This window comes from Eublepharis macularius, chromosome 3, assembly GCF_028583425.1.
Source record: "Eublepharis macularius isolate TG4126 chromosome 3, MPM_Emac_v1.0, whole genome shotgun sequence".
NCBI lineage: Eukaryota > Metazoa > Chordata > Lepidosauria > Squamata > Eublepharidae > Eublepharis > Eublepharis macularius.
The window spans coordinates 182,635,395-182,647,402 of NC_072792.1; the positions used below are offsets into that span (position 1 = coordinate 182,635,395).

Genomic DNA, 12,008 nt, shown 5'->3' on the forward strand with positions numbered 1-12,008 from the left:
GGGAAAGGGTGGGGGGTATTAGAAATAAGGGTATTAATGGAAAATTTGTAATTGCAATTTATACTCACCCAATAAAAATTCTTAAAAAAAAAAAAGATGCCACCGGACTTTTATTTTATTTTGCCGACACCTATCTATTTTGGATTTAAAATCCATGGACCACTTCAATGACAACACACGGCTGCAGTCCCAACAAAATCAGGCAAGACAACACCTACTTCTAAACTTTGCAAGATTCTCTCTCTTTCCTGTATGCCCCCCCCCCCCAAATAAGCAGCCACAGGCTGCTCCAGGTGGTTCTTATCACGAGGTTGCAAACTCCAAGGCATTTCCCCTGTATACATTTACTGACCCTGTACATTGCCAGGATACCTCAAGCAGTACAATAGAGTTGTGAATACTTAATAAAATCCATTTCTACCAAGATATTTCAAGTCAACAATAAAGATTATATCAAAAGTATTTGTGAATTATTTAAGGTGATATACACTTATTATATATACTTATATTTATTGAAATATCTTGGTAGAAATGGGGTTTAGAAAGTTTTCACGACTCAATTGTATTAGATAACCTTCTTTCGTGATACTCTCATTGTTGTGCTAGGCCACTTCAAGCTTCAAGACAGCCACCTGTTTTTGAAATACAGATGAGATGCACTAGAAACTTGACCCCAAGAAATCTGTCCGGAGGACACCCCTGCCCCTGGTACTGACCTGAGCTTTGTAGAACAGGTTCTCTAACAGGCTCTGGTCATAGTGGGGATCGTTCAGGTCACTGGCATACACCTCGCTCCCAAGGGAGACGGATCCCGGAGGGGAGACTGAACCATCCAAAAGACCCATGGGGAGATCGTCAGAGCTGTGGGAAAAGGCAGAGGAAAAGTTACACAGGCACCGTGTGTGTGCATAGTTGTCTTTTCATGCACGCAATGAGCTGGGCCTTATGTTTTCTTCTGTTCTTGAGCATGATACTGTGATGCAGTGCATACTTCCTGTGCTTTCCATTCATGCAGGACGTAACACCTTGCATGAACAGGAAGCATCTAGCACCAGAGCATACTCTGCAACAGGACTGCACTGCGCAAGCCGAAGGAAATCTACAGGGTTCAGCCCAGAAATATTACAGAGAGAAAGGCTGGGGCTTACAATGATGGGTATAGGTGAAGACGTAATCAGTTCTGCTGCTTGTGTGAACAAGATCAATTTCTTGCAGGAATTAGATTGTGTCCTTCCTTGCTAACATTTTTACTTTTAACTCTGGTGGAATTTACGGTCTTTGCAGACTCAGCGTTCTTATAGTTTTTGGCTGTGCTATTTGCTGGCAGCTGCATAGGTGAAACACGGCGTACCAATGAATAAACGAGACTCACACAGAGCTCGTGGGATTTATTTCCAAATTAACAAGCACAGGATTTGGCTGTAAGTTTGCCGGTGGGGGAAAAGAGATCTGAACAACATGGTAGCTCTCTGAAGGCAGCAGCCCGTTGACTTTCATTACACACACACAGCCTGTTTCATAAAAAACGCATCGTCTCCCATCCCTTAAAATAAAAGAGTCCCCCAAATAAATCTGAATTCACAAGAAGCGTAACAATTGGCGGATTTCCCACACTTTTCATAAGTGTTGCACCAATATAGATAAAAGCACATGACAATAATCAATACTGAGCAATACTAGGCCAAGCACTTGTATTCTAGATGAACTTTCAGACTTTGCATGAATTGTCTGTGTGTTTTTTTCTGTGTGTTAGGTAATTCTAACAGGTGTGCTTTAATCTTTTGACAGTTAATTAAAATAGTGGACTCTATCGAGATTAATGTTCCTCTATCGGAGATTCAACCAATGGTGATCTCTCAACTTACTTTTTTCTGACCCTTCTCAGAGATTTATAGTTTTGTTTTGCAAATTTGAGTATAATGTAATTTTTTACTAATTGGAAGGTTGTACAATAGAAATTATGAATATTCAATGAAGCATCAGACCAATTATCGTTTGTGCTATCATGTGAATAGACCTTAGATATTTGCATATGATGACTTATAAAACTGCAAACTCAGATAGAGTGGCAGAGCTCTGATGGAAGAAATCTCTTGAGAGAATTTAAGTGAGAACTTATTTTTACCTATGCATTTCACAGAAACTTTGATTATGCTAAACTTGGAATTTATTAGGAAATGTCAGCAAACTTATTTCCTATTGCCTTTCTGTGTTCTGTTTTTATAGGATTTATATTAATAACCATTTATATTTTGATCACTTGCTTCATTAAAAAACTAGGGTGTATTTTTAATAAAGGGAAATAAACTCTAGACAGGTATCTGTGTGTTTGATAAAGAGTTGCAAAGCAATACTGAACCCTGATAAACAGGTGGTTCAAAGAACTTATCTGTTTGACAGGTCTGAGAACTAATTGCTGAAAGCTTTCCAAGAGAAAAGATACACCTTTCTTTTGGCTAGTAGAAGCTTAGTTTCAGACATGGGCAAAAGCTCGTTACATAAGCATGGTTACAGCAGTGATCCACAAAGCTGGTGCGGTGTCTTAAGGTCAGGCTAGGACCTGGGAGATACAAGCCGAGATCCTCTTTCATGGACCTTGCTGGGTTAGGGTGACCACAGGCCAGTCACTCTCTCTCTCTCCGCGTAATCTACTTCACAGGGTTGTTGTGGAGAACAGAGTAAGGGAGAATAAAAATGCATTAGATGGACAGACATTTCACAGCCTACCTGCCCAACAGGAGCTGGATTGCTCTGTTTTCAGCATGCAAATCAAATTCCGAGTTGTCAGGTAGAGGCTGAAGAGGATCCTCACCGGTAGAGACAAGGACAGAATTCAGGTTTTCCAGATTCCTGGGTAAGACATCCCAACAGTGATGAAGAGAGGAAGGAGCACTGAATCAGATCATCAAGAACAATCGTGACAGGTTTGCTTTTTGGCATTTAAATGGGAACGAGACTATTGTAGAAAACAAGATATACTCTCAGATCTGAGGGTTTTATTCAGACGAGGGCTCACAGCGGGCGTCCAGAATCAGAGCAGGCGGGTGCACCAGGAAAGAGCCCCCATTCAGCTTACAGCCTCTTGCGGGAGCAAAATTACAGCAACCAAAATCCACAAGGCAGCCGAGTACCATCTATAAGCAACGGACTTTTGATTCTGGCTGCTTGAACAACAGTTCTGAAACTACGTTACCTACAAGGAAAGGCAATTGCAGAGTAGACTGCTGTAATGACCTGATGCTGTGCATGGTATGATCACACACACGCACAGACACCCAGTTTTCATATATATGTATCTATGCACACATACATACACACAGGATTCAACTCCTTCTCTGTGTGTATCTATGTGCAGGCGCTCACCCATTGCATTTTACAGGCATTTGATGAAGAATATCCATTTTACAGCTTTGAATATTCCTACGCCAATATACGTTGGTCCAATAAAATACATTTAGGTGTGCCCAGTTTGTCAATCGTACAGCTATTCTGAAATTTGTGATTTGTTCCAAGCCAGAACATTTGCCAACAATGCGGGAAGGGCAGACTACAAATAGAATATAAATAAATAAAATAAATAAAACAGCTACAAGGATCAGAATGAGTTCATGGAAATTCACTGCACTCTCTTTCACAGCTGTTCCTGAAGGCCGATGTTGTATGAGAATAGCATGGAAACATGGCAGGGGGTGGGGGCTGCAACAGGAAGGGGGACTTGGACAGAAATCATACTGAAGCGTCTCCTGAGCGCAGCTTTAGCACAAAGTCCCCTCTGTTTACAACTCTTGGGATTTTAGCTGTTGACAACCACAATATCATGAATATGAACCACCTACCCACCCAAACTCACTTTCCTGCCGCTCTTGGATCTTCAAGATTCAGGGAAGGATGAGTTTCATACGATTCTGTAACAGTGTCCGGACTGGATTTCATAGCGGATGCAACCATGGCGTTTCGAAGTTTTTTGCCTCGATCTAACAGGGCTTGGAGAAAGAGCACAAGAATTAAGCTTTGGAATTTCTTTAAATGCAAACAAACAAATGCACAGAGGTTTCCCTAAACACCCTTAGAGATAAGACACACTCTGATTATTTCTAGAAGGAGGAACTAACAAGTGCTTGTATCCTGTAACATAAAACTTGGGTTTTACAATCGTTAACTGCTATTTTGCATACCTGAAAGGAGGTCTTTTGAGGCTGAGTTCTGCCAAGAGAGAACATGGACAGGATTTGGGCTTCTGCTGCCTTGTCTAACTTGAGCCTCGTGATCAGAGCTGCTGGAAAACAGGACTTTGTGTTTAGGAGCAGTCACGCTCAAGGAATCCTCCTGCCCTAGAATGAAGCCCTCTCTGATGTGCTCCGAGTTCTCTGGAAAATACAAGTGATCCTTCCCCCTGTTTCAAGACACAACAGAAAGCAGAACGTGTAACTCACGGCAGATCTCCTCAGCGTGCCCTGTTGGATTGCTGTACGTGCATGTCAAATATATATGAGGGGTGGAGGGGAAGAGGAGCAAGAATTGGGCTGTGAGCGTCTTTAACAGTATGCATAACTGAAGCCAAGCAGTCTGTAGTCCAGGACAGCACTAATAAAATTGCTGGCACAAAATGGACGCTCTTCACACGAGGAACTGACACCTATCTTTATGCTACTAACCAGATCTGGTTTATCAGTGAATGTCAGTTTAAGACACTTGCTTCCATTCAGATGTGTCTGAAATACTGGAAGAGTAGCTCAAAAAATAGCAGGTGCTCCAAGTCTGCCGTAAATAACTCCACCACTAGAGGTTAGCATAGGTCCACTGCTACTTGATGGCACTTTATAATAATAACTGCACTTATATACCGCTCTTCTGGACACAACAGTGCCCCACTCAGAGTGGTGAACGAAGTCAGTGTTATTATCATCTCCACAATGCAGCATGGAAACTGGGGCTGAGAGGAGGAGCTTAGCCAAGGCCACCTGCTGAGCTCGTGGCAGGAGCGAGAGTCGAACCAGCAGAGCACTGATTCACAACCCATCCACTTTACTAAGAATTGGAAGAAGTCAGAAATGCTGTGAAGATTCCAGTATTGATTAGATCTGGAGTGACTCTGGAGAACGTGAAAGACTACTTGGATGCAAATGCCTCAATCACGGGTTCACATTTCAAGAAAGAAGGCTACTAGGCAAATGGCTTCAACTCAGATTGCATGAAGAGGTTTATGGATCATATTGGTAAACTAAGAGAGAGAAATTGTTAGTATCTTCTGCTATTAATGTTCTAATTGGGTTGTACTACACAGTACCATTGAAGTTTTTCAAGTTGAGGAGGTCCGCTCTGAGCCTGCTCGTGGGGAGAGTGGACTACAAATTGAATAAATAAATACAACAGCCGCCATGGCAGAGCATAGGGAAAGAAGTGGTCCTGTGTTGAAGCTTCAAAGCTCCTGCGAAGCAGGTGCATTTGTGCCCCTGAAAAGGCCTTGCTCCCTTTCCCCTGGGCCATCTCCACACCTACACTGGGTTCCAATGCCCTGCACCATCCCAGAACAATTTTGCTTTCCTACGTCTAATAATAACAACAAGTGTGCTTATATACTGCCCTTCTGGACAGATTAATGCTCCACTCAGAGCAGTGAACAAAGTCAGTGTTATTAATCTCTCCACAATACAGCTGGGGAGCTGGACTGAGAGGAGTGGCTCGTCCTAGGCCACCTGCTGAGCTCATGGCAGGTGTGGGAGTCAAACCAGCAGAGCGCTGATTCACAGCCCAACCACTTGATTACTCTGCTTTTACACACACAATGGGCAAGGACAGTCAGCCTTGCCATGCTAGATGTACAGCCTGTCTAAGCTGCTTCTGACTAGGTAATTTTTTCGATGAAATGTAGAAACTTCCATGCATTTAAATGCTTAACCACAATCAGGCACTGACGTGAGTCTGAAGGCAGCAGACTATCAGTGTAGTTTGTGTTAGTGTTTCTGCTGAAGCAGAACGTTCTTTGAGCCCTATTAGCACCCTTCCAGGCGCTCTGACTCCTGTTCAGCCCTGACACATCAGAAAATGGAAGACAACACGATTATGATGCTGGAGAGGCCACACCACTTTTCTCCCATATCACTCCTTAGAAGAGAGGCATTTTTCTCTGACCCTGCAAAGCCACTCCAGGGCCACCACGTCACCTGTCAGTTGAGGGGTTCGGAACCAATGAACCCAATTCAAACAACATGGCCTTTTACCTATCATAAGCAGTGGCAGCTCTCTTGTCGTAAATTAAATTGACACAATAGGCATACTGCAGGACGTAAGCAGGCTTTCCCAGCCCCACTTCAGGGCCTGCCTTCTGCAGATACAGAGGCACTGGAAGCCAGAAAGAGTCCAGTAGCACCTTTAAGACTAACCAACTTTATTGTAGCATAAGCTTTTGAGAACCACAGCTCTCTTCGTCAGATGCATCTGATGAAGAGAGCTGTGGTTCTTGAAAGCTTGTGCTACAGTAAAGTTGGTTAGCCTTAAAGGTGCTACTGGACTCTTTTCAATATAAGCATTGTGTTGTCGTCGTCATCCTCATTATTAAGAAGACCGAGGCGCTATGCAGAGGCATGCAATGGCAAGCCGTATCTCCTCCCCTCACCTTGAAAACTCCATGAAGGGTGGCCGTGGGTCAGTTGCAATTTGACAGTGCTCAATTATCATTATATGTTATGTTAAAAACATATGTTATGTTATAAACATGTATGCATGTTTATAAAGAGAGAAGTCATAATAAATATATCAATAAATGTGTGATAAATATATCTACGATACGCGGAATAGATGCGTAGTGATTGAGATGAACGTGTAAAGCGGCCTTAAACAGATCAGAATAGTGAAGAGTCCAGTAGCACCTTTAAGACTAACCAACTTTATTATGAACTTTAAAGTCAGAGACGAAGAGAACTGTGATTCTCGAAAGCTTAGGCTACAATAAAGTTGGTTAGTCTTAAAGGTGCTACTGGACTCTTTTTGATTTTGCTACTACAGACTAACACGGCTAACTCCTCTGCATCACTAGAAACCAGGAAAGCTGAAAATTTCTTGTTCGTAGTTCCCCCTTCCCCACCCCCCCACCCATGACGGAGCGGCATTCACAAAGGAGCCAGAGGATCCTGCGAACACTTTCTAGGGAGTAAGCCCCATTGAATAAACGTGCTTAGGACTGCTCTTTCAGCATGCGCCCTTAAACAGGAAAACACGGAGAGCTCACAAGTTAGAGGAGGCCAGCTGAGAATACCCTTGTGAAGAGACAGTAAGACAAGCAAGTCCTCTAGCCAGGACATATATGCTGCACAGATCTACCCTGAGGATGCTGCAAACTGACTGTCATTTAAAGATCAAATGAGATCAACTGAAGCCAAAAAAATGACCTTGGTGTAGGAGCCCTGCTGCTACTGATGGATTCGCTTCCGATGATGCTGGGAGGTCTGTACAGCTGAGACGGGGCAAGGAAGCGGCTGGGATCAGTTGCCTCTTTGGTTCCCTGAGCTGGCAAGCTAACACTGAAGCTCACGTCCGTGTTTGGAACGGAGCTGCTGCTGTCGTAGGTTTCAGACAGAGGTTCCAAAACAAGCGACACCTGGAAGAGAGTGATTGAAAGGGCTTTTCTCAGCCAAGTAAGAATAATACAGATTTACTAATAAATACTCAACATTTATATAATGCTTCAAGCACGTGGGAGACTAGGGTCTTGGGAGGCCCAGGGTCCGATCCTCAAACTCCCATGGGTGACTCTGGACCAGTCACGCCCTCTCAGCCCAACCTATCTCGCAGGATTGTTGTGAGGATAAAAGGGAGGGGAGTAGAATAATAAAAGTCACTGTGGGTCTCCACTGGGGAGAAAGGCAGGGTATGAATGAAGTAACTTAGTAAATAGTATGTCGTTTCAATAATGTGGAGGAGGAGGGAGCTCAGACATAGAGCGGAACCACAAGTGACGCCTGACACGGGTCGGACACTTGTCAGCTTCCCTCAGGTTTTGATGGGAAATGTAGGCAGCTCAGCGGAATGTTGGACAAGTGACAGTTGAAAAGTCTATTGGACAGCAGTCGGGGAGCCAAGCTGCAAGACCAGGAGGCCTACATTTCCCATCAAAACTTGAGGGAAGCTGACAAGTGTCCAACCTGTGCCTTTTGTCACTTGTGGTTCTGCTCACAGTAGCTCCCTTTAAGACTGGGACTGGGAACATCCCCCCTCCCAACTTGCATTTTCTGCCACAAACACAACCCATTAAAAGTGCCTGCGTTGCTAGCCCAGCATTCAGGATTATAAACAAATATTTGGAAAGCAGAGAGCAGAGTTGGAAAAGTCCTCTCAAAGACTTATTCCCTACAAAATTATTTGGAGGGAATCTTCTTAACTTGTCTGTCAATTATTAGTGCTACCGATTTGAGATCAAGATGAAATCTTTGTCAAAAGAGAGAGACTTCAACGCAGAGGTCCTAAATGAAGAACCAAATCTGCAAACTTCCGATACACACAGGAGCTCAAAGCAGCTCATCTGTGTTAAACAAAGCAATGGAATTCATTCAAACCCCAAACCTGCCACCCTATTGCTGGCTGCTTTTTATCGAAGAGGGCTGACCAAGCCTCACAAGGGTCCAGTGGCGAGTCCCATCATCCCTCCTGACTGGTTTTCCCCTGAGACACACAGCTGCCACATACTAGGCTGTAACCATGGCTGCTTGCTGCCTATAAAACATCCTACTATATAAAAGGCTAAGCGTATTCAAGACAACTCACTTCCTACCCTGAAGTGCCTCCAGAGGGCGCTGCTGTGGAGGGAAGCCCAGATAAGGCAGCCAGACGTCCAGGCAGCCAGACCTCCCTGAAAGGCACATCCGGGTTTTGGGATGGATATGACATCATCCATAGCCAGATGTCATTTCCAGTCCAGGCTGCATGCAGAAAGCTCCTGGGGATGCTAGCTAGTGTCCTGGCATCCCTAAGCCATCCCCATGTTCATAGATGGCCAACAAGTACAGCGCCAAACCCTCTTCCTCCAGTTGACCCTAGAAGTGGTACTTAGAGGGTTACAGCCTCCGAACATGGAGTTCTACGGTTCTTCAGTCGGTAAACTGGGCTGCTGCACTAGAAACCCCTTCCGAGAAGTTTCTTTCCCTTTTGCTACAATATTTGCGTTCTGAGCCCCACTCATCTCCAATTGGAGCTCAAAACACATGAGCAAATGTTCAGAAAAACATTAAGTCGGAAAAGATTCCAGGGCTACCTGAAGCTCTCCCATCTTCTCAGATGTTGGTGAAACAATGGTGAAAAATCCACTGATGGGGTGGCTTGGAGAGAGCTTCGAAAGCCCACAGATCTGAACGCGCCCGATGGGAAGGTGGTCTGGTCTGGTCATTACTTCCAGTACAAGAGCACCCATATCTACAGAAGACAAAGGGGGGAAATGGGTGGCTGGCTTGACACAAAATATAAGGAATGAATTTATCCTCACAAATGTAGAAACTGACAATTAAAATATCCCAGTTACCATCTATATAAAAAGCTACTTCTTTGCATCTGTCTGTTAAACATCCCTCTACTGTGCCCATCAAATCGACAAGTCACTGCTAACAAGACAGTATGTGCTTTTTGCACAAAGTAGTAGACTTCATTAAGAGATGTTTTCATGACAGATAAAAAATAGCGTATCTGTCGTCAATAAAAAATAATTTCAATTTTTTTTGCTCTGCCTTTTCTTAAGCATTTATTTATTTATTTTTATAGTGCTTCTCTCTGGTTAAAAACTCAAAGTGATTCACATCAATCAATTACATCAGTTATGAGTTGATATGACAAATGTATAGAGTGGGGTGTTGCCTCAGAGGCACAACACATGGATTGTGTGTTAAAGGTCCCAGGTTCTTAGGCAGAAAGGCTGGATAACACTTCTGCAAGAAACAGTGGAGAACTGCAGCCAGCCAGTTCTAGGCTAGGCGGACTATCACCCTGTTTTGGTATACAATGGGCTTAGACTGGAGTAACTCTGTTTAGGATTGCACTGTAAGCCCCATACAGCAAAGCTAAATACATTGGTGAGATGCAACTTTATTGTAGCATAAGCTTTCAAGAACCACAGCTCTCTTCGTCAGGTGCATCTGACGAAGAGAGCGGTGGTTCTCGAAAGCTTATGCTACAATAAAGTTGGTTAGTCTTAAAGATGCTACTGGACTCTTTACTATTTTTCCTTCTGTAACTCCCCAACCAGCAGACATATTTATTTTTCAAGGACTCAGCACATACCTGTCAAGTAGGAGGTAAACTGTTTTGGGCCACACCGAATTGGATAGCGGGTAGTGGTTTTAAATGTTTTCTGTTCAATCTGTGAAGCGCCTTGGGGGATGAAGATGGTGCCATCTGAGGTTTCTCCCCACCACCTCACTCGGACAACGAAGGAAGTTGGAGGTTTGCTCACCGTCCACATGATTTTGCTAACAGTTAATTTCAGAAAGCAGCGCAGCTGGCCTTCTACCAGAGGTGGCAAGCTGGTGGAGGGGGAGACATCACTGAGGTCTGTGGAGAAGAAAGGAGGTGTTAAAGACTGGCTACAACTAAGCAACAAAGATTTGCAATGGTTTTGCACACATTGGTGCTGCAACTACACACCTATGCAAAGGAACTGCTCTGGAGCAAGGTGAGTGGGAGATACAGCTGGTGGGAATGAGCCACCAGTAAGTTATGCTGTCCAAGCCTGACTTAAATAAATACAGAAATAAGGAGGCTTCTGAAATATTGGCTCTCTTATGCTTCCTCAAACTGATTAACAGACTTTTAAAATATTTTATTTATAGTCTGCCTCTCTCACTGAGAGTGTAAATACATGTTCTGAATTACCTAGGGATGCTCAAGCACAGGACTTTATGTTCAGTCCTCAATTCACATGCAGGTTCTTCTTGCTCGGCACATGTGAATACCGCTTTCATGGGCCCTTCATGTGACTGCATCTCAGCTCTGTTTTCGCTGTGAGAACAAGTACTGTAGGCACCTTTGACTTCCCAATTTGCATTTCTTAAGGTGTGAATAAACGTCAAGATCTGCATTTCAATGAATGGATGTGGGATTTGGAGGAAACCCAGGTACTTTTAGCAGTTGAGGAGGAATTGATATGTATTCACTCAGAGCAAACTGAAGTGTGACTGCAACTGGGCTATATTAAAATTCAAAGCTGATTGGAAATGCTCCCCAATTTATTTTCATCTATCCTACCTGAAAATGTTTGAACCAGCTAAACATCTCTTCTACTTAACAGTTCCAAAATATGGATGCTCTTTCACTTTACTCAGATGCAATGTGTTACCTTCTGCTGAGATGAAGGGCCGTTTTAGAATTCCCCCTGAGAAGCCCTATTGTATTCATTGTACGGCTCAAGTTGATCCAACTGCCCATATCCCTTTTAGCTGCCTCGGTTACAATTTACTTCACAATCAATATATTATTTCCTGGACTGAACGTCTACAGAATATTTCTGAACAACAGAAATGAAAGATCTTGCTATCAGGCCAGATAAAAAAATGTACATGTGATCTAGCCATATCTATCCATGGAGTTATAAAATACTTGACTTATGGCTTGTAGGCTGTTAAGTTACAGGGAAAGGAAGTGTGATTGTGTGAGCGAGTGCATGGAAAGTTGGAGGAGGGAGGGACACATGAAATGAGGTTCACCTGATGGTCCCTAGGTACTTAGCAATGTGCATTTCCACCCTGAGACTCAAGAAAGATTACAGGCTGCTTTCACACATGCTGGATAACGCACTTTAGCAGAAACAGGAAAATCCACTAGCAAACAACTGTTGAAATGAATTGAAAGTGCATTATCCAACATGCGTAAAAGCAGTCCAAGTCAATACAATTAATAGAATGAGGCATCTCTTTCCACGCATGCAGAACAAATTACACTGGCTCCGGGCTTCCGAATGACAACTCACTTGTGGGTACTACAAGATTTGAGTCCGCTTGCCTCTTAGAGACCCACAAGGTTTTCAGGAT

General features: G+C 43.5%; 1 protein-coding gene across 1 annotated transcript in view; it reads right to left on the reverse strand.

Annotated features, from left to right (window-relative positions):
• The window catches only part of C2CD3 (C2 domain containing 3 centriole elongation regulator), a 79,148-nt gene that overhangs the window by 65,457 nt on the left and 1,683 nt on the right, over window positions 1-12,008 (reverse strand). Inside the window, exons 2-8 of the mRNA XM_054974963.1 lie at window positions 10,264-10,533; window positions 9,248-9,405; window positions 7,389-7,597; window positions 4,176-4,393; window positions 3,851-3,983; window positions 2,728-2,850; window positions 717-861 (exon numbers count right to left, since the gene is read on the reverse strand). Of these exons, the coding sequence (XP_054830938.1) occupies window positions 717-861; window positions 2,728-2,850; window positions 3,851-3,983; window positions 4,176-4,393; window positions 7,389-7,597; window positions 9,248-9,405; window positions 10,264-10,533 (1,256 nt within the window). The remainder of the gene's footprint in view (window positions 1-716; window positions 862-2,727; window positions 2,851-3,850; window positions 3,984-4,175; window positions 4,394-7,388; window positions 7,598-9,247; window positions 9,406-10,263; window positions 10,534-12,008) is intronic.